This window comes from Heteronotia binoei, chromosome 19 (assembly GCF_032191835.1).
Source record: "Heteronotia binoei isolate CCM8104 ecotype False Entrance Well chromosome 19, APGP_CSIRO_Hbin_v1, whole genome shotgun sequence".
NCBI classification, from domain to species: domain Eukaryota; kingdom Metazoa; phylum Chordata; class Lepidosauria; order Squamata; family Gekkonidae; genus Heteronotia; species Heteronotia binoei.
The window spans coordinates 16,088,559-16,111,784 of record NC_083241.1 but is presented as its reverse complement, the minus strand read 5'-3'; the positions used below and the strand labels follow the sequence as shown (position 1 = coordinate 16,111,784).

General features: G+C 45.2%; 1 protein-coding gene across 4 annotated transcripts in view; it reads left to right on the top strand.

The window, feature by feature from the left end:
- NTRK3 (neurotrophic receptor tyrosine kinase 3) overlaps positions 1 to 23,226 on the top strand; it is a 589,304-nt gene that overhangs the window by 427,847 nt on the left and 138,231 nt on the right. Inside the window, exon 13 of one of the 4 annotated variants that reach the window (XM_060260079.1) lies at positions 20,445 to 20,528. The exons of 2 other annotated variants lie outside the window; for them this stretch is intronic. In XM_060260079.1, the coding sequence (XP_060116062.1) occupies positions 20,445 to 20,446 (2 nt within the window). In that variant the 3' untranslated portion in view covers positions 20,447 to 20,528. Of the gene's footprint in view, positions 1 to 7,018; positions 7,220 to 20,444; positions 20,529 to 23,226 lie in introns of those variants that run through there. One more of the 4 variants, XM_060260078.1, reaches the window with a different exon arrangement.

Sequence of the window (23,226 nt, the reverse complement as noted above, 5' to 3'; positions counted from 1 at the left end):
CAGCTGGCAGTTGTCTGCTTCCTTCTCCCTCTCTCTTGCTTCCTTCTGCATCTCTGCTTGCTTTGCAAGGCTTGCTCAATTGCACAGGAGCTACAGAGCAAAACCTCTGTTTTCTCCATTGGTTGAGGCTCCTCCCCCTCCTGGTCCCCTGGGGAGGGAGAGGAAGAGCCAGAGCTTCCTTTGCCCAGTTCCCTGGATCCCACGGGAGAAATACAAAGAAAGCACCTTTAGGACCAACAAGTGCTAATGTTTTAAGCATGTTTTATTTTAAGGGGTTTTTTTTAGTCATGTTTGTCTGTGTCCTTTAAAAAGTTTATATCTCTGCTACCTAAACTTTAAATAGGTTCACACATGGTCCGGCCCAACACGGCCCAGCCCAACAAGGTCTCATTTATGTCAGAGCCAGCCCTCATAACAAATGAGTTTGACACCTCTGATCTAGTCCAACCCCCTGCTCAATGCAAGATCAGCCTAGAACATCCCTGACCACTGCTTGTCCATCCGCTGCTTAAAGACTTCCGGTGAGGGGGAGCCCACCACCTCCCCAGGCAGCTGATTCCACTGTTGAACAGCCCTTACTGTAAAAAAGTTTTTCCTAATATCCAGTCGATTTCTTCCCACTCTTAAGATTAACCCATTATTGCGAGTCCTGTCCTCTGCTGCCAACAGGAACAGCTCCCTGCCTTCCTCTAAGTGACAGCCCTTCAGATCCCTCAAGAGAGCTATCATGTTGCCCGCCAACCTCCTCTTCTCCAGATGGAACATTCATAGAATCATGAAAGGGACCTCCGGGGTCATCTAGTCCAACCCCCTGCACAATGCAAGGATCTCACAAATACCTGCCCCTGAAGTCCCTCAGTCTTTCCTTCTAGCGCTTGGTCTCCAGGCCCCTGATCATCCTTATCACTTTCTGGGTGACTTTGGGCCGATCACACCCCATCAGCCTACCTACTTTGCAGGGTTGTTGTGAGGATAAAATAGAGGGCAGCAGAACAGTGTAAGCCATCATTGGGGTCCGAATTGGGGAGAAAAGTGGGGCTTAAATGAAGTAAATACATAAACGCCATTCAGACATTGCTACAAGCCAGTCCTTGGATTCAGCGGGAGCTCACAGGAGCACAGCTCCTGCACCTTTCTGAGAGTTCCGCCTCCTCCTTCCCACCCTGTCCATTGACCAGTAGGTGCAGCTGCATAACAATCCCTGGATGAGCTCCACCACCATTTTTCCCTACAAAACGAACCCTGCTACAAGCTCTAATTAAGGTGTGATCAGGCTCCAGTACAGTTTGTTGCTGTGTTTGGATACTCTCCTAATTCCTCCTCCTGAGTGCAACCAAACTCTCAAATTTGCCTTCGCAAATGGGAGTTTGTATAGACTGGATGCCCTTTATAGATCTAGGATGTTGCTGCATTTGAAATACTGTGGGCAGATCTGGTGGCCGTACCATTAAAAAAGGAGAGAAAGAGGACTGGACGAAGTGCAGAAGCGAGCAATCAAAACGGTGAAACACTTGCCCTGTGAAGAAAGGCTAAAGAGTCTGAGGCTTTCTAGTTTGTTTATTTATTTATTTAATCAGATTTCTATCCTGCCCTCCCCTGATGGGCTCAAGGCGGCTAACAACAAATAAAAACAGCATCAAATATTAAAAACAAAACATCCGACAAAATCATTTCCATTTTATAGTCATTCAAAGTCCAAGATGCACGTTGATGTTCTCATTATTCTGATGTTTCTGGTTTTAGTTATGTTAGTTCAGTGAGATTGTGGGTGCTGTGGCATAATAGCCACCTCCCCTTTACTGTTAAAAGCAAGTTTGAACAGTTCAGTTTATAAAAAATACAACTAAAGGACTTGACAGAGGTTTATAGAACATTATACACTTGGTGGATAAAGCTTCCCCCCCCAGCACTAGAACTCATGGCCACCCAATGAAGCTGATGGTCAGTAAATTCTCAGAATGGACAAAAGGAAGTATTTCCTCACTCAGTGATTAAATTGTAGAATTCACTGTCCGTGTACATAGTAATGGCCAGGGGTGGAATTCCAGCAGGAGCTCCTTTGCATATTAGGCCACACACCCCTGATGTAGTCAATCCTCCAAGAGCTTACAAAAAAGAGCCTTGTAAGCTCTTGGAGGATTGGCTACATCAGAGGGTGTGTGGCCTAATATGCAAAGGAGCTCCTGCTGGAATTCTACCCCTGGTAACGGCAACAAGCACAGATGGCTTTAAGAAAGAATTAGAAAGAAGCCCATCAATGGCTAGTGGCGACTAAAGGGAAACCAGATCCGGAACCCAGTGCTAGGAGGCAGCATCAGGAGAGGGCCTTGGCCTCTAGTTCCTGTTTGTTGGGTCTCCATGGCAACTGGTTGGCCACTGTGTGAAACAGGATGCTGGAATAGGCCACTGGGCTGATCCAGTAGGGCACCTTTTTCATTCTTATGTTGACTCCCCATGAATCAGAATTCTCAACTGGGATTCCCACAGCTGTGGCTCAGCGACAGAGGTATCCATGCTCAATCCCCAGGATCTCCTGATAAAAGAGATCAAGTAGGAATGGGTGGCAAAAGGGCCTCCACTCTCTGGAGATTACAGACAGTCAGAGTAGATAATACTAAGCTAGCTGGAGCAATGATCTGATTCAGTATAAGGCAAGTCCACATGTGTTCAGCCTGTGTTTAAAGTCCCAGCTTGTACAAACAAGTTCCATTTCACTGAGACATCTACATTTGGTCATGGTGGCCAATTTGTGTTTGATCATACCAAGAATGTCTTAAAATTTCATAGTAGGACTGAGCTCCACATGCAAGAGGAGGAGATAAAGTATGCTCAGGTACCTAACCCCATGTAACTTCTAGTGAAGTCAGAATGCATTCCTGTTTTCCAGTCTTTCCCCTATTCTGTATTATACTTCAGCTCACACAGAAGGGTGGGCATGGAGTTACAAGAAAAGCAAGAAATAAAGTCAGTGTATACAATATAGAAATGTAGCCTTTAATGGTGTGGTGATGCCACGTGACCACTGCTTTCGTGGCTGTTCCCATGCCAGTAGAGGAACGCTTAACTGTCTTTTGACTATGTGTTTCTTCCATGGGTATGTTTGGCATGTCTCACAAGGGATGCTTACAGAAGAACTATGTGAGCAAAAGAAGATCCTTCCGTGTATCATAGTAGCCATGGAAACCTTGGACACCGTGCCCCTAGAACTGTGTCTTTTGATGGGGGAGAAATAGCCAAAATGTAGCTTGCAGGTAAGGATAGTGTGTGGTAGATCTTTGGGAAAGGAAGAAGAAAAATGAGGGGGGAATGTAGGGGAGTGGGAGGGAGGAGGAAAGGAATAGTTGCTATCTACCACTTTGTGACAAACAGCATCATTTCACCTGTCCTTGCAGCCTCTCCCCTCTGGCCACCTTGCCATTGCTCAGGATTTGTACCATGAAACATGAACCAATCAGAGCCCTTTGTATTCATCAGCAGCCGTCAACCATATTCATGTTTCTCCTCTCACTCTCTCTCACTCTCTCTCATGATTCTTGAGGAAGTTGCCACCAACAATGGGCAGAAAGGGCAAGTGCAAAATGCTCCCTTTGCTTAACTCACCCATTTTTCTGAGTCAAATTTTCATTATGGTTTGGATAGTTTTGGACCTTATCTTTCCGATGCCATGTAGAGATTCTCTTCTTTTCCTCCATTTGAAACAAATGCTGCTCAGATTAAAAACATGACCCCCAAATAGCTTTGTTCTCAAGGAAATCTTGTCAGATCTTGGGCGTTCAGACAGGGCACCCAACCACGGTTTAGTGGTATGTGAATGAGTTTTGAAGTAAACATGGCCTTGCTCCCACAATCCTTTTTCCTCTTGCCTGCTGCAGTCTAATAAAATGTGTCTTGAAAATTAATTTTTGCTATTACATCCAAATTGTCAAATGACCATGAGCACTCGCCCTGCAAACCTAGATTCCAGAGGTTGGTTTGTTCCACGTTGGAATTCTTGGTCACACACATGAAGCTGCCTTATACTGAATCAGGCCATTGGTCCATCAAGGTCAGTATTGCCTACTCAGACTGGCAGCAGCAAATTCTTGGTTTGCTGGGCAGGTGAAAACTTAGTTTGCCATTTTGGATGTGATGTTGAACTCTGATTTATGCCAGTCCTGAAACAACTAGATTGCAGTTTGCACCAGGAGAGATCCTGCAACCAGGTTTGAGGTTCCTTCAGGGGTCTTTCACGCCAAACAACGGTGATCCGAATCATGGTTTGGACCCAGACTATAAATGTCCCAATGACAGAATGGGACCATCCAGCCTCACTGCTCTCAAGGCAGCTCATCGATCTCCATGAAATGTGGCGCCTGGCAGAGAGGAGACCCTGAGGAAAGACACAACAGGGAAGGGAAGTTGTTGGGAATTGCCATTTCAGTCTGGATGCCTTTGTATTATGACCTTTTAAACTAAAATTTCCTGGACTGATTTCGCACTAGGCTTGCTCCGGGTGGAGAGTCCTTTTGCTCCCAGCGCTTCTCTCTGTTTTCACACAAGCTGCCCTGGAGCTGTGAGTTGGCCTGCTGCTTTTCTGCAGCAAGCGAAATCCTCTTACAAGTGGTTTCTGCTTGCCATGGAAGAGCAGTGTGCCAACTCGCAGCTCCGGGGCAGCTTGTGCGAAAACCGAGAGAAGTGCCGGGGGGGGGGCACAAAAGGGCTCTCCGCCCAGAACAATCCCTTGTGTGAAATCGGTCCAGGTGTCAGATGTGCAGGCACCCGTAAGACCTTTTGAAATTCACATACGCCAGACTCTGGGTTAAAGACGACATTCTCCCCCACCAATGACAACGAGGACATAAGCTTAACGGTAGCCCTCTTGGTTTCTGATCCATATGAAGTGAAAGTGGGTAATAAGGCATGATGCATGTGGAATTTGTGGGGCAATGACATTTTCACACATGGGACTCACAGTGCTGTTTGAACTTTGGGATTATGTATTTGCAAGAGTGATTAATGCCATGTAGAAAGCAACAGAATTATGAATTTAATATGAATGCCCATTCTGTTATCATATAAAAGCCATGCTGGATTAGACAAAAATATCATCTGTCCATATGTTGTTAATCCAGTGGCTGCCTTTGGGAAACCCACAAGGAATGCCTCAGGCCAGTAGTTCTTTCCTGGCAAAGCTTTTTATTTTAAGCAGAAACATACAGGAATGCAGTTCTGGCTGGCTTGGAATCAGGGGGTGTGGCCTAATATGCAAATGAGTCCCTGCTGTACTTTTTCTACCCAAAAAGCCCTGTTTTCTGGTCTTGGTTTTCAGAGACCTTAAAACATGGAAGTTTCATATAGCTGTCATTAGTAAAAGTTATGACTGCCAAGAGTGTAATCCAAAGTTTTTTGCCAATTCAGTGATCAACCTTCAAACTCTAGTGTTAGAGAGCTATCTGTAGACAATGTCGGTTTAGCATTTGTACTGTAGATGCAGAAAATGCAAAAAAAGCCCCCAAACAACCGACACACAGTTGAAGCCTCATGTGTGAAAATGCTCTAAGTTACACAATTTGCCAATGTAGCTAATGTTTTGTCCTGCCTAGAATTATTGAACTTTGGATAAGTATCTCAAAACAAGAAATGTATCCCAATTTGTCCTCCTAAGAGGCACACGTCATGGTGGCAGTGAAATTAATTTGCATTCATTGTGAATTCATTTTTATTATACTGAGATTCAAGCAGGGCTTCCAGTGGGAAAGGCTCTGTCTCTGCCTACCACTCACAGGTGGGTGGCTGAGACAAAGGCTGTGATCACACACACTAAGTAATACACTTTCAGTCCACTTTCAATGCACTTTCCAATCCAGCTGGAAAGTACATTAAGAGTGGATTAAAACTACATTATTTAGTGTGTGTGAATAGTCTCCACAGCATTATTGAGGTTTCTGCTGACAGTTGCTAGAGTTGTAGCTCACAGGGCAATCCTAAGCAGAGTTACCACCTTCTAAATGTATTATAGAGTGCCCATTGACACCCTTATATATCCATGCCCCTGTTTTCTGTCTCTTAGAAAACTGACCTAGTAAAAGATCTGCAAGATTCTGGAAAGCCATTAAGCCCCAGTCCTTGATCACTAACTTGCCTAAGGTGTATTTGCTGTAGGTGTAGTAAAGAAGCATGAATGCCGTCATGCTCTTGCCATGTGTATAACAAGACACAAGATGTGGGCGCAGTGTGCTGATGATTCACAGGGTGTTCTGTCCCTCTCAAAAAGGAAATAGAAGCTTGCTCAGATCACCCATACTTCGGCATGTCACACATGTGACTGGTAGCCGTGAGGGATACAAGTGCGCATCCTTGCTTCCTTGCCATGCCTACTGGGCAGCTTCATGAGTGTATCAACTAGACTTCAGATCTCTTGAAGGGATGCTGGGCTATCACCCAAAAGGACCATCCAACATTATTCTACTGTCCAAACATGACACACCAGTGTTTTGGTTGGACTTGTAAAATGTCATAGTGACAAAAGGAAGAGGTGTTAGAGTAGACATATTCAGTTTTTGGGGAGCATTTAATGTGCATAGCAAATAAGCAGGATGATTGGTTAACTGGTTCTCTTGAAGGAAGTCACAATTCCATTTTTGTCTTCAATAGCTAACAGTGTATCCCTCAATTCAATTTTGGTTTTGGGCAGCGACCTTCAATTGGTGGTTAACCATCAACTGAAAAGCTGCATCTAATCAATCAGGCAAAACAGTGTGATGACGGCCCTAGCTGGGGTTTTTTTGGGAGGGGGAGGGGGGTGTTTAGTCTGACAAAAGAAAAAGATACCAAGGGGCAGCCAGCCTGCTAATTTAAAAAGATTCCAACTGCAGCCAGTCTGCTAATTTATCCCTTCAGTTTTTCTTTAAAATATTTATATGTATGTCAACTATCTCTCTGTTCTTTTCTAGTTTTGACCTCTTTCACGGGGTTGTTTTATTTGTTCCCCCTTTTTTCTCTCTTCTGTTTTGTTTTTTTCCCCTCCGTACCCTTTTAGGTTTCAGAGAAATTATGTTGAATCCAATAACCCTTCCTGGACATTCCAATCCTCTTAACCACCATGGCATTTATGTTGAGGATGTCAGTGTTTATTTCAGCAAAGGACGTCATGGCTTTTAAAAAAAAAAACAGTGGGAAAAAAAACACAACCTGGGAAAAGACAAAAAAAAAATATCCAAAACCTCCTTTAAAGGTTCCTTGTTCTATCGAGTGTGTTTGCTGTGCCCCCTGAGAGTTTTGGGACGCAGCGGGGACCCGTGTGGCCTGTGTATGGATCAAAGCCACCATCCTGTGGGACTGGACAGCGGTCTGCATCATGCTGCAAAGACTTAAGGGTGTCTCATTTCTTTTTTCCTGTCACCAGATCACAGGGTTGTTCTTTTCCCTCTTATTGGTCACTGTTCTTTTCCTGTTGGTCACCGCATTCTTGCAAAGGGTACATAAAGAGCAATGGTTGAGCAACAAATAAGAGCTTTTTTAAGGGGGGGGGGAAGATTTTAAAAGGACTTCAAAGGAACCATCCTAATAGTTGCACTTTTGCATTAAAAAATGGACCAGAACAACCAGTCCGACATCTTTAGCAGTGGTCCTCTCCGCTCGGAGTCCTTCTGGTGACACCACAACATTCCATTAAGGCCTCCTGCCTTCCATCTCCAAGGTGTGGGAGATGCTCCAAAACAAAGAGGAAAGCATGGAAGATGTCTTCACAGAGTGAAGATCCTTGGTAAGAATAAAGGCAGTCCCTCCCCATCGCCCGCTTCTGTCCCCTTCCATGCCTCAACCTTTTGCACAGAAATGAAGTTTCAAAGCAACAGTGGGGAAATTCTGCTACTCTACTCGGAGGAAAAGATATCAGTGGCTTTGGGTTAAAAAAAAATTACAAATGTCCTTGAAGGATTTTTTCTGTTTGTGTTGCGTGTGTTTCGTGTGTTAGAGCCACTCTTCCGCTATCTCAGTGTTTCATTTTTGTACTTTTCATCTCTTTCCCTGCTGCTTGTATAATGGCTTTATATGGGGACAGGAGGTACAAGGTGGGGAGGGCAGGGGGGAAGAGGTGGGGTGCACTCCTGGAATTCTCACCTGGATGGACCATGGCTCTGACCCCCACAGGTATAGGGCAGAAAGAGAAACGTGGAAGGCAGCCAACAGTTTTTCCATCTTGGCTTTGCAGAGCTGCAATCTCTTTTGCCATTCTGTACTCCTTTTCCCATTATCTTCCCCATTCTCCCCCACTTAGAAATGTATTATAATTCAGTTCTGTACCCAGAATGGTTAGCTCAAGGCTCACAAACCAAGCGGTGGAGAATCTCAATAAGAAATCTGGTGGCTATTCTCTGGCACAAACACAATTATTGATTCTGGGCTGGGGACAAAATATATATTTCTTTTCTTCTTCCCCTTGGCTTCGTGCTGTCCCAAACTCTTGCCAGTGGGGGGGGGGGGGGAATTGCAAATCTCCACCCTCCAGAAACAAAGAAGTTCCTGCTGAAAACTTTCTTTTTGAATGACATATATCAAGTCTTGAGTGACCCATGTGCAGCAATGCTTGATCTCGCCCTCTCAGTTTCTGAATCAAATGTGCTTGTGGGAAGACTTGCTTACACAGAAATGGATCAAATCTGTAAAGAACCTTAAGTCAGAGTATGTGGGAGTTTCTGTCAAGAGGCACAGATCCAGGCCCTTGGCGTTGCGAAGAGCTCTCCCTGTGCTAGGTGGGTTCTGGCATTGCTCAGTCTGACGGACTGACCTCTTTTAGAGGGGGAAGTAGAATTTGAAGAATGTGACATCCCACTGGCATTTGGTCTTTGGGGGAGATGGGCATAGGTCCCTTTGATAAAATAATTCTGGAACTTTCCAAAATCTTTGGCTGAGTCCCTATTAGAACTTTCTTTGCTTTCCTCTTTTGCCAGTTCACACAGGAAACCGGGTGAACCATAATACAAATGGAACAAGCAAAGACCAGAAATTTGAATTAAATGCATGATATTGCCTGGCTCATTATTGAGACCCGAGGGACTGATTCGACTGGAATTTGAATAAGAAGCAAGAGCCAAAATCTTAACCAAAGTGTAATATTGAGGAACTGCTGGAAAATGAGTATAACAGTTCTTGGTTTCCAGCTTGAATTACATTTTCAAGCCCTTTTCCAGCTTGTTGTTGTTGTTTTTTAATCTCAGATCTAGGTTACTTAGCAGCTGAGTGCCCCGCCCACTGGTAGTGTCAGCACTGGTAAAACGTACACAACAGTGTCGTGCAGTTCCCTCCAGTGTGATTCTCAAAGCATCTAACAGTTGACACTTCCCCCCCCCCCCAGTTAAACTGAAAGCCACTTAAGTCTTCTACCCTCAAAAGGAGCAGTGTCTGTAATGGTAGTAACTGCCCGCCCAGAGAAGAGCCTTCTCCAGTGATTCTGTCTGACTCATTGTTCAAGGATTGTCTGGAGCAGTGACTCATACAGAGACTCAACATTCAGCCTCCTCTGTGGGCAGGTAATTCTGCTTGGTGTCTGCATCCATCCCCAGAGGAAGCTGATTGGAAGGAGAGCAATTCATCATGAAGAGATGCAGCAGGTGAGATCTTTGGACTTCCAGAAGTCTTGAATTATGGGATTTATTGCTTGGGGCACACTAGCAGTTTTCTCACGGGACATAGTTTTGGAATTATTGATTTCAGCAATTGAAAAGTATCTGGAGGTTCCTTAATGTCAAAAACAAAGAAAGACAGGCTGTGGACATTTGCAATTGGTGGCTTTAAGTAGTGAATCTAAGAGTTTTTTCTTTCCAGTTTTAATTATTGTAAATCATTACCTCATTTCCCACCAAGACGACGCCTCCATCCCTGACCATTTTTTTCTCTTGCCACGTCTGTCATCTTGTGCTATGAAAACAAGAACATCCCTTTTCACAGAGACTCTAGGGGTGTTTTGATGTCTAGTTTCTTAATAAACACTTTATTTTCTAATTAAACCTCTGCACTGGGTCTCTTTTTTATGGGAGGAGTAATAAAATTTCTAATGATGTGTCCTTTACTTATGTTGGCCATTAAATCCAAATGCGCCGTGCAGAAGGCAGGACGTCATGGGGTCAGAAACCCTCCAAGTTTGTCAGTGCACACATTCACCGATGCATTTGATGACTCCCATGAGATACTGGCAAGGGGGTTGTGGGTAGGGTTTAGGGATATGCTTGGGATGCAACGCTGGCTACGGCACCATGTCCATTCTAGTTTTAAAAAAAAGAACTGACATAAGTAGCTTTAGGAATCACTGGGACTGATTCCTCAATCAGTCCCACCTTCTTTCCACGGCTCAAGTGATCAATTCCCCACCGGTTGCTGTGCAGATGCATACTGACCCATGGTTCCCTGCAGTTTCCCTCGCGGCTTCTGGATCTCTAAAAAACAAGAGCAGGAAGGCGCAAGAGAACTTGGAGGGAGCCGCGGATCAAAATGTGCTTGCGTAGCAATTGGTGGGGAATTGATCATTTCAGCCGGAAAAGCAGAAGCCTGGGGGCAAAGCAATTGCTAGTGAGGAATCCATCTGGAACTGTAAAACCATACAGCTTCCAGTGATTCCTTGAGTCATCCTATGCCATTTTTTACTTACTTTCTTTCTTTTTTTCTGGAAATGACACGTCATCACACACAACGGTACAGGGTGGGTTTTTTTCCCTGCAGCTGCTCAGAGCGAAATGGGACCCCTAAGCTGAATGTATAAACTGATTACGTGGAACACAGCCTTGCGTGAAATGAAATGGCACATCTGGTTGTAGGGTTTGATCTGTGATGGCTTTTGTTCCCTATATGTGCAAGGCATTGTGGTGTTCCAGTCAACCATATCCTTAAGTGAAGTGGCCTTTATTCATTTTCATGTTTTGCTCACCAGATTGGCTTAGGAACCCCACTTATCCTTCTGAGGGGAAGTGAAATATTTAGAAGCATAGAGCTCAAGGTTTATAATCTGTACATTTATGTTGACTCAATTTTATACAAATTGTAGGTGCTTTAAGGTGAAATTAGCTGACACATGTGTCACCGAAAGTTCCAGCTCTCATGTTTTTAGAAAATAATGGCCATTCTTTTTTAGTTCTCTTGGATGTAAATAAAATGTTCTATATATACTGATAGTTTTGCCAAATGTATTAGAGACAGAGGCGCTTAAGTATAAGGGGCAAGTTTTCGATATGCAGTGTTCAATCTCTTCTTACATTAGTTAAGTCAAACTATATATTCCTTTGTTTTATTATCTATAAAATTTCAAATATCTTTATATTCCCCCCAGACATCTGAGCACAGAACTGGCTGCACTTCTGATTAAATAATGCCCTCTTCTTCCTTTCTCCACCCAATCACACCAACTTCACTCCTACTCATAGAATATGTGATTTAAAATAGCGTATGCAAACGTGTCTGCTTCTTCGTGATGTGTTTACACTACAAATCGTATATCTGCAACCCAGTTGCAGAATATACAGTTTTGAGGTAGAAACCTAGATCACATTTCCCAATATGTTATTCCCTGAAGCCCCATTGTTCTCAAACCCAACTTGTTTTCTACATGAAGCCTGAATATCCAAAAGCAAAATTTCTATGATTACCAGTTGTAGTACCAGCTTTACTACCTCTGTTCTACAACTGGTAATCAAGATAGGGAAGTTCCCAGGTTAAGCAGGAGACTCATTCTTCATTTCCAATAGGGACAATGTCACCCCTTTCCACTTAATCAGTGGGGAACACCACTGGCAGTGTGTGTAGACCCTCCCTCTCTCAGGAATTTCAGTTGTATAATGAAAGTTCTGCTGGTTTCCCTTGAACTTGCTCAGACATTTTCCCAAGAAGGAATCTCCCCAGCCCCCATTTGATTTCCTCTTAAGTAAACTCTGGTCACAGTCTTGGGATATGCAAAACCATTCTTCCACCTATTCATAGATATTCCCATGGGATTCTTTGGCTACTTTCATAAATCCTTCACATATTTGGCCTCCAGGGGAATGACCAGTTTTGCTTAAAATGTCACTGTGGACTCAATTTCACTGGCAGCCCCAACTGGTAAGAATTGGTTAGGTTCAAGCAATCCATAGAAACTAGGATAGGTATCAAGACACAATTCTGAGGGAAGGTTAGGAATACCTTTGTAAGCTGTGTCAGAACTGAGGGTTTTTTTTTTCCCTTTTCGTTTAACCAAAACTAAAACTGTCTTTAGCCTTGTACTCTTTTTTTTTTAACTTAAAAGACCTTGGAAATATCCTTTGGTGTATTTTTCTCCCCCTTGAGGCCTTGTTAAACATTTGAAAGGTACACAGTTCTTCAGAAGGTTATGCCACAATGGAGCGGAGTTCCTTCAAGCCCACAAGTTATGGAGGGAGGGAGGGAAGCTGACGGATCATGTTGCCTGGATTTTGACTCTTTGCCCTATTATGCACTGGTGTTTTCCCTCACTTTCACTGTACATGTTCATGAGGGTTTTGTTTTTGTTTTGTCATTCTGCATTCCCAGCAGTTTCACCATGCATGTCTTTCAGGTTTTCTTCCCCCTGTTCTGCATTGTTTTTCCACCCTTCAGACCTCAATTCGCTTTCTATTTGCTGTTTTTCCATCTTTTTGGACAGTGGTTGTGTAGCATTTTTCACTCTTGCTTTGCTTCCGAGCTGAAGGAAATTCAAAACCATACAGATTCCCTTGGACCGCCCTCCCCCTCTTCGAAACCCCTCAGAGGCCCTCTTTCCTCCCACTCTGAGGTCCTTCCTCCTACTCCTTATTGGTCAATTTTGGACTGGGAGTGCTTTTTGAAATAGGAGATTATTAAATCTGTTATTTACTCTCATGTTGCCATCTTGGCAGAACATTAGTGGTTCTCTCCCCTTCATTGATATACATGCTGCACCATTGCTTAGCTTTTCCATTTTTTGTTGTTGTTTCTTTAAGTGGGTTCAGTCTAGAAACCATGGAGGAAGTATTAAAAGGAGCTGTGCAAGGTTGAGTTCCCTGCTGGTATGGACTTGAAAGGGGAATTGGAGAGGAGGCAAACTGCAGTGTTCCTAGTGCAACAAATAAATAATTCGCAGGGGTGTCAAACATGTGGCCCAGGGGCTGAATTAGGTCCCCAGAAGGCTTCTATCAGGCCCCCGAGTAACTGGGTGTCATCTGCTTCCTTCTGCATCATGGCCTGCTTTGCCAGCTTGCTCAACTGCATAGGAGCTACAGAGCAAAACCTGTTTTTTCTCCATTGGTTGAGGCTCCTTCCTTGGGGAGGAAGGGGAGGAGGCAGAGCTTGTTTGCCAGGTTCTCTCAATCGCACAGCAGAGCTACTGAGCCAAGCCTCTCTTCCTTCTCTTGGCGGAGGCTCCTCCCTCTCCTGGTCCCCTAGGGAAGGAAGGAAAGAGCCAGAGCTTCCTTTACCAGTTCCCTGGATCCCATAGAAGAAATACAAAGAAAGCAACTTTAAGACCAATGAATGGTAATGTTTTAAGCATGTTTTGTTTTAAGGGGTTTTTTTTAAAAAAAAATCTTTAATTGTGTTTGTCTGTGTCCTTTATAATGTTTTTATCTCTGCTACCTAATCTTTAATAGGAACACACACAACCCGGCCCGACAAGGTCTCATTCATGTCACTTCCGGCCCTTATAACACATGAGTTTGACACCCCTGCTCTAGGGGTCGTGCATGCCCAGAGAAGCCCAGTGATGACTGGGGAGGAGAAGAGAGAAAGGGGAGGCTGTGGTGTACCCCCCTCCCTTGTGCGCATGCTCAGCCAAGTCAGTACTAGCCTCCCTGTGGCGACTTCTCCACCACAGCTCAGTTTGTCCTCCCTTCTTCCTCCTGCCTGCTGCTGTCCTCCCCCCTTCATCGCTGTATATAAAATAAGATTTCAGTATGGAATGCAAACAAAAGGGGGGGGGGGGAATCATCAGCGCCGAATGAAACTGGAATGAGACATAAAAAGAGTGAGACACTAGGATGGGAAGCCTAAAACTTTTAAAACATGGTTCCCTTTAATGCTTTAGTGAACAAAGTTTGGGAGGGAGGAACCGTTTTGGCAGTCTCCAGAAGACTAACATTGAAATGGTGTCTGAGCCACGTGGACCTTCTGCAAACCACCGAATTTAAGAATTGCTTGGAATGCATCTGTGTTAATGAATGAGATTTCTTGACAGTCTGGTACAGGGGTGGCCAACGGTAGCTCTCCAGATGTTTTTTTTGCCTACAACTCCCATCAGTCCCAGCCATTGCTCATGCTGGCTGGGGCTGATGGGAGTTGTAGGCAAAAAAAATCTGGAGAGCTACCGTTGGCCATCCCTGGTCTGGTAGATAACAAATACACACCGGTATCCGTGCAGTTTGCACTTCAGACCTTCGACGTTCCAATCCCAATTAATTTGAATTTAAGGCTTCTTTATTTGGGAGTAACTGTCATCACTGAACCGGGGGAGGGGGGTTATGGTTAAGGGACGTCCTGTAAAAATGTAAGGGATTATCTTGTCTGTACCATAAATTTTCGGTTGTACTGAAACAGAAATCATAGGTGTCTAGTTTAATATTTCAAGATGCTTCTCATATTCTAGTTAAGAGAAATTGGGATTGATCCCTGGGTGCTCCGGCAGAGGCGCGCACACCTATTCCACCTGCCGCTGCTTCCCTTCCCACGCAGCAGGGCAAAGCTACGCAGCCTGGGCTCCAGTTGGCAGCCTGCTGGAGAGCTCTTCGGGTTGCCAATCCTCAGGTGGGGGCAGGGGATCCCCTGGTTTGGAGGCCCTCCCCCTGCTTCAGGGTCATCAGAAAGCGGGAGGGGCGGGATGTCTGCCGGGTACTCCATTATTTCCTATGGAGAACGATTCCCATAGGGAATAATGAAAAATTGATCTGCGGGTATCTTGGGTTCGGGGGGGGGGCTGTTTTTTTAGGTAGAGGCACCAAATTTGCAACATAGCATCCAGTGCCTCTTCCCAAAGTACCCTATAAGTTTCAAATGGATTGGACCAGGGGGTCCAATTCTATGAGCCCCCAAAGATGGTTCCCTATCCTTCATTATTTCTAATGGAGGGCAGGTATTTAAAAGGTGTGCAGTCCCTTTAAAGGTGATGGCCAAAACTCCCTTTGGAGTTCAGTTATGCTTGTCACACACTTTCTCCTGGCTCCACCCCCAAAGTCCCCAGATATTTCTTGAATTGGACTTGGCAACCCTGGGAGTTCCTTGGATGCTGGTCTCCCTTTACTCCCTGATAGCCCACCCAACTCCTTTACACCAGCTAACAGGGCTGCTCAGGCCAGCTTCTTCCTCCCACAGTTCCTCCCAGAGGCTTCCTGACAGCTGCACCACTTCTTTGCTCTCTTCTCCCAGTGCAAGCACCCTCCCTTAAGGTGAGGAGCTTTGGGGAGCTGCAGGACAAGCCCCACTCTGCAGAGTAGCAAAGATGCACCAGAGAAAGTGGGTGCTGGCAGTAGCCCCCCCCCCTCAGGGATTCTGCAAAAATAAAGGTAAAGGATGGCGGAAATCCATTCCTCCCCCCTCCCCCCCACACACATATGCAAGATGGACACATTTGGGAGCCGTGTGAAAATCAGGGGAGCTGAGACAGAGTTCCACATCTGCTTGAACAAGAAAGGAAAGCTGATTGGGAAGAGCAAGGACTGTGCAAGCCCTGTGCAAAGCGTGGAGATGCAGCCGGCTTTGCACTGATGCATGCGCACACACAAACACCTGTTGCCGGCGATCACCACTTGCAATGCCAGTGTCAGGGAGTTCTGCCATGCATTCTGTACACTCAACATGTTCTCCCATATTATAAGATGGCGTGACTCCTTCCTGTTTTTTACAGTGGCTGATAACTCAGCAGAGCACTCCTTAGTGTTCCACAATATGGAAAACAGGCCTTTGCAGCTGCTTGTAAGTTTCAGAAAAAGTCTGGTCGTTTTCAAGGGTGGAATTTTTTTTTGCCTGAGTTCCCTTCCCTTCAATGAACTAATGCTAAAAGGCATGCATAAAACCTGAGCCATGAGGATTTAAATGGAAGGTGCTGCCGTGTAGCTGAAATAGGACGATGGCATAATTTTAAAAAAAAAAAACCTTTGGATATCACCCCCCCCCAAAAAAAAGTCACAAATGATGTTCCTACCCCAATTTAGAAAAAAAAAATTGGTTGTAGATGCAGAACAAATACACAGAAATACACTGGGGAAAAAGAATGCTGCACATGGCAGTCACACAAATCCGAAGTCAAGCTTAAAGGCTTGACTGCTTGGATTCTCTGGAGTAAGGTGTCAGTACAAAAAGGCTCTTCGTTTCCATGAAGTTGAGAAGGATCTTAGGTTTCCTTTAGGATGAAATTTACCTCTTCCCCGCACACACTCACAATGGTCTGTCAGTCATATTACTTCAGGAGGCTCTGAACAGCAACTATTTTATACTTAGTTGTCTTCTCTCTGTTACTGAGCCACACCCAATACCAGTGAGGCTGCTAAAGAACGTTGGAGAAAACTCAGGATGAAGAGTTGTTTGAAGTGATATCAGGAGATGTAATGAAACCAGTTTTCAGAACTGCTGTCCTGCTGGGGAGGAGGGGATCAAAAAGTTTTGCCAGTCTCCTGCTAGTCCGTAATGAGCAAAAATAAAGGCGGCGCTCTCAGGAAACCATGTGTCCTTTTGATGTCCAAAGCCAACTTTCAAATGCCACACATCCCTCTGAAACCTGGAGCAGAATTTTTTCATGCCCTTTTCTTTGTATTCAATAGGATTTGTCTCTATGACCAGTGGTGTGATGGACAGTGTGGTAACTCATCCTTCCTGCCATCCCGGGCTGGCTCTTGATTCTGTATTCTCCAGCGAAATTAGCGGTGGGATGGATTAGGAATGGGAGGTGAACTTGCAAAAGTGCTTCTGCCAGTGGGGTGGCAAGCTTTCTTTTTCTCCAGATTTGTCTATTCTGCCACCCTGTTATTATTTATTGAGTGATACTGAGGGGGTGGTTAGTGAGGCTGTGGCAAAATTTCTGGCTGACATCCTTAAATTTAATTCTGACCATGTTTGAATGTATCTGTAAGCTCGGTTTTATTTTGATTTTATCTCCAATGTTTAAATTTTTATATTCTGTGTATTTTTATCTGAATCTATTATGCCATTAAAGGTTTGGTATGGTAACTATTGTTGGTGTTTGAAAGTGCCTCACTGCTCGGTTGGTGCCCCATATCTCATCAGAGTTGGGGGTGTCTTGATACCACTGAGGGCAAATCCAGCCCTCTCATTAATTCACATCTCCTTGCTCGGGCACCCTAATGTTTTAACCCTATTCCCCCTCGGAGCTCAGGGTGGCGTATATGGCCCCTTCCTCTATTTTATCATTATTAACAACCCTGTGAGGAAGTTGAAGGAGAAAGAGAGTGATCCAGGGTCAACTAGTGAGTGTCATGGTGGAGCGGGGAGTGAATGGCAGGAGAGACTGTGGCTCAGTGGTAGAGCATCTGGCTTGCATGCAGAGAATTCCAGATTCAATCTGTGGCATCTTCAGTTGAAGGACCAAGTAGTAGGTGATGTGAAGGACCTCTGCCTGAGACCCTGGAGAGCCTCTGCCTGTGTACGCAGGCAATACTGACTTTAGGGTGAAAGGTGACCAAGGGTCTGGTTCAGTCCCAGGTAGCTTCATGAGCCCACTTGCAGCATGAGACTTTATGATGCTCAGCTGCATATCCCAAAGTGTGCCACATGAAAAGTGATGCAGTGCTGATGGAAAACAAGTGAATCTACGTCATGTCCAAACCAGTCCGCTATGCACATCTGGATCAGGGTGGAAAAAGTTGCCCGGATCCTTTGGCAACAAGGAATTTAGGAACAAGTTTCACTCCCTTTCAAAAACGGGCACAAAAAACTTTCCACGAAGGAGCTTATGTGTTACAAAGTTCCCTGGTTCTCCTTCTCTCCCATTCTGGTAGGTTTGTATTGACTACACTACTGTATTTACTAGCAGGGTGGGGAGAATGCCCTCAAGAAATACTCTTGAATTTTACAGTGTTTTGGATGTCTTCTTTCCCTCGACATTTACTATTCCAAGACTTGGATCCTGCAGTAAATTTCCTGTGCAGAAAAGGGAGCCATTTTTATCAGTTTTCCAACCCCACCAAAGACCCTCAGTGTGTCCCTCCTGCTGTTCCCAAGGATTCCCTGTCCCCCAGAAGCAGTATTCTGAGGAGAATTTTAGGCCTCACTGGGAGAGGGGAGACAAGGAAGTCCACTTCCACTGATGAAAACACCTTCCCATTAATAGATTTACTATGGGATGCAAGCCCATCTGCTGATTCTTTGATGGAAAAAGCCACAATTAGGAAAATTCTATCGTTTAGAGGGGCTGGCATGTGGAATGGTATGGTATAGACAGATCTTGGAAACACCACCAAAGAAAGCTCTGCAGAGAAAGGCAATGGGAAACCATCTCTGCTTCTTACTTGCCTTGATAGCCCATTGCTGAGGTCTCCATTGGTTGGATGCAACTTGATGGCACATAGATTGGGGGGAGCTGCCATTGGGAAAGATTTCTTTATGGATGGTAGAGATGAGAACTATGTTTGGGACATTTGAAAAACAGATTGTTTAAAATTCATCTTTGGAAACTCCTGGAGATTGGGGGATGGTGTCTGGGGATGGCAAAGTTTGGAGAGCAAAGAGACTGTGGTCAGAATGTGTTGCCATGGAGTCCACCTTCGAAAACTGTCATTTTTTTCCCTTAGAAAACATACCTGGAGTCTGGAGATCAGTGTTAATTGCAGAACCTTCAGAACCTGCCTGGACGTTGTAACTCTAAGCAGAGCCGAGGAATGGCTTTATAACTTGATTCTGCTAAATGTATAACCTGTCTGTCTGTCTGATGCAGCATGGGTTTTTTAATGTTAACATCTGTAGGCTGCCATTCAGCCTTTATCCTTATTCCCCAGACAGCTGACAGAGGATAGACATAACATGGTTAGAAATTAACTGGGTCTTCCTGTTGTTTTGGCTGTGTTCAGCTGAAGGGGTCATGTTCTTCCTTTGTTTCTTTCTTCAAAGTACTTGACAGCTGATAGAGTGTGAGAGGGGGTGACAGTTGGCCGAGCAAGCTGATGGAAAGAGTCTTGTTCTCTGTCCTTCTCCTTCATCAGAATCCCTAGTCCAAGGGTCCCCAGCCTTGTTGAGTTTGTGGGCAGTTATGGAATTTTGAGGAAAAGACAGTGCACGCCATCACAACATGGCTGCCTCAGGAGGTGGGAGTGACCACAAAACAACTGCTATGAAGAGTAAACTGGTGAAAGATTCCAAGCCAGGCATCCTTTTATTTATTTATTTATTGGATTTATATCCCTCCCTCCCTGCCGAAGCAGGCTCAGGGTGGCTGATGGGAGCAGTTATTTCCGAATGGGTGCTCCTTGCAGACCCAAGGGACTGCCTCTTTGGTGTAGTGATTTGGTGTCGTGGTTTGGTTAGAGCCAGTTTGATGTAGTGGTTAAGTGTGCTGACTCTTATCTGAGAGAACCGGGTTTGATCCCCCACTCCTCCACTTGCACCTGCTGGAATGGCCTTGGGTCAGCCATAGCTCTCGTAGGAGTTGTCCTTGAAAGGGCAGCTTCTGTGATAGCTCTCTTAGCCCTACCCACCTCACAGGGTGTCTGTTGTTGTGGGGAGGAAGGTAAAGGAGACCATGACTTTTCTGAGACGCTGAGATTCAGAGTATAGGGTGGGAAATATATCCAATATCATCATCTTCTTTTGGGGGTCTTCTAGCATTGCCAGGGCACATGGGAAAATGACATTGCTCAATGCGACAACATCTCTTCCATCTTCAGATCCAGAAGTGACATCACAGCACTGAGCATCACTGTAGGGATTTCTCTTTGGTAAAGACCATAGTGATTCAGAAAGTTCTTAGAGCCTCGCTGAGTGAAGACCAAGAAGTGACCATGTCATGTTGAGTAATGTCTTTTCCCCATATGCCTGACAAGCAATTCCCGCCCCCACCCCAGTTACTCTGGTGAGTGGGGGTAGGGGACAGGAGGCACCATTGGGAGTTGGCACACTATAAGGTACCTAAGGTACCTCTAGCTGTTATGAGATGGGAACATCAGTGTTGGCCTTTTCCTGTAGTGAAGAATTGCAGAGGGAAGAAGCAAGTTGGCACAGGAAACAAGGGAGTGGGCACTACGGCACACATGGTGCCACCTGGGGATCATTTCCGTGGTCAGTGACAGTCTACAACACTCTGTGTGTTTAATCACGTGTGAGGAATGGCTGGCGCTCAGTGATAGAGTGCATGTTTTGCATAAAGCAAAAGTCTGGCGCTCAGTCATAAGTTTGGGATTCACCTAATTATTCCAAAAGCAGTTGTTGTGAGTTTGTGTCTGAGTACGTTGAGCCCTCGGATGTGATGATGATAAGCAGCAATGGTGATTTTTCATCCTGTCACGTTTCAGAACATTGAGTCTATCCTAAATGAATTTTGAAGATTATGGGACTGTTGTTGAATCAGCTCAGAGGCCCCCAAAGCAGCCCTAGGCTTGTAAATCCGCAATCAGTGTGTCGTGTTTTGTGACTTTGCAAGAATTCATGACTTCCGGATGCATTTTTTTTATTATTTACCTGGATAGTAAGGTACCTTATGGCTGTCAGCCTTACATGACTTAAACATTGGAATAATGAATGGCACAGAGGGAATTATAAATTCACAAATGATGACTGGCAAACAATGAACTCCACAAAGTGCGGAAGTGAAGCTCTGTTTCAAAATCCTGAAGTTGATTGGTAGACCATGTGGCTTTGGGATACGTTGTGCATTCAGGTTTTCAGTATTATTGTTATTATTATAATTATTTCGCATTTAATACAGATGGTAGGCTTAAGCCACAATCATCCAGGGCATGTTTCTGATTATGATCATGTGAGTAATTCATTTAACAGGTGAAAAAAAATAATAATACAGTTCAGACTCCTGGGCCTTCTCTTTATTCTGCAGGCTAGGAAACAGGAAGAAAAGGAAGAACATAGCAGCCCACACAGTCATCGGGAGTATATTAGATCTATGCACGGTGTTCCTGACAGCCTGTTTTTGTGTATATTAGAATCCCACATGGACAGGCACTTTCCTATAGGAAGTGAAGGGGAGGAGACAGTTTTCTTAAAAACATTAATTGCACGAAATGTGAACTGCTCATCAGAATTGAGAATGAGAAAGAAAGGTTAGGGGTGGAGCTGCGGTCAGAGGTAGACCGGGAAGTGGAAATGGCCCTGGAGCAAGTCAAGCTGAGCTGCCTCTGCGGTGTTACAAGCAGTGCTGGATTAAACCCTGTGGAGGCCCCTAGGCAGTCAAAATCTTGGGGACCCCCTTGCAAATGACCTTAGAGTCGGAGCACCCCCACCACCATCCACGGCCTGCACTGCAGCCTCTAGGCACCTTCTCAAAATCCCGTTTAACAATGCTGCAGGGGAGAGGTTCAGAGAGAGGCAAACTTGGCGATGATGCCAGCAGCACCCACATCAGGCAAGTCGGGCAAAGAGCGGCTCAGTTGCTGACTGTGCATGCAGGCTGGGAGGACTGAAAGTAAGGGGGAAATGGGGGGAGTGGGGGCCCATAGGACAGTGCCTGTTTGGCCTAATTGTTAATCCAGTCCTGGTTACAGGCCAGCACTGCAGGGCCACTGGGCTCAGTGGGGCTGACATTGGGTATTAGCTCACCCATGGAACATCCTGCAAACTGGAAGCAGTGTGGGAGGAGACAGTGAGGAGGCAGAAACTTCCGTTTCTGATTTGGGGCCCAGGCCAAGCAACCCCTGAGGCTTAGGAAGAGTTGCTGAGGCTGGGCTGGGCTTGCCCTTGACAGCCAGTGGTCTCCTAGGGCAGTGGCCCACCAGGACATTTCCATGTAAGCTAAATAGCCAATCCATCCTGGTCTGTAGTTCCATGTGTCTTTTCTTTACATAATGCTATGTCTGAGGTTGCAATTTGACGTAGAAGACCAGGGCCGGGAAGGATTGGAAGTAGAGCTTCTCTTTACACCTTTCTTATTGAAAATCCCTTCCCTGGAGCTATCTAGTGCCTACATAAACACAGAGGGGGAAAGTCACAGATGGCAGGAGGAGTATGATAGGGAAATTGGCATGGTACAGCCCACTCTCACCAGAATTTGGAAGCTAAGCAAAATAGGTTCTTGGAATAGGCACTAAGCAGAATAGCCACAGCATATCGTTAGAACTCTCTGTCTGGGGCAGTGATGCTCTGTATTCTTGGTGCTGAGGGGTGGGGTACAGTGGAAAGGCTTCTAGCCCCGCTGGTGGACCTCCTGATGGCACTTGGTTTTTTTGACCACTGTGTGACACAGAGTGTTGGACTGGATGGGCCATTGGCCTGATCCAACACGGCTTCTCTTATGTTCTTATGTGATACAGAGTGTTGGACTGGATGGGCCATTGGCCTGATCCAACATGGCTTCTCTTATGTTCTTATGTGACACAGAGTGTTGGACTGGCTGGGCCATTGGCCTGATCCAACATGGCTTCTCTTATGCTCTTATGTGACACAGAGTGTTGGACTGGATGGGCCACTGGCCTGATCCAACATGGCTTCTCTTATGTTCTTATGTGTGACACAGATTGTTGGACTGGATGGGCCACTGGCCTGATCCAACATGGCTTCTCTTATGTTCTTATGTGACACAGAGTGTTGGACTGGATGGGCCACTGGCCTGATCCAACATGGCTTCTCTTATGTTCTTATGTGACACAGAGTGTTGGACTAGATGGGCCATTGGCCTGATCTCTTACATTCTTATGATGGGAGACCACCAAGGAAGACTCTGCAGAAGAAGGCAACTGCAAACCACATCTGCTTCTCAGTTACCTTGAAAGCATCTTGCTTGGGGTCTCCATAGGTCGGTTGCAGCTTGACAGCACACGCCTATGTACCAGGCATGCAAAGGCTCCGTGAAATCATTTGTAAGAAGAAAATAATGTGAGGTGGAAGCATTAGGAAGTATCGGTGGCTAAATTTTGTAGGTGCAACAATTATATATCCGGTTGGGTCCTGCAGAAAAAAAAATCACAGCAGGAGTCAACAGAGTGGCTCTTTTCCTTTATCAGGAGAGGAACCTGTGACCTTTTGGATACAAAACATTGTCTGCCAATGAGCCACGATGCCCTGCCCCTGTAGTAGCAGATGTTTTCCCGTTATCATTATTTTAGGACTATGTTCTGAAAAGTAGCC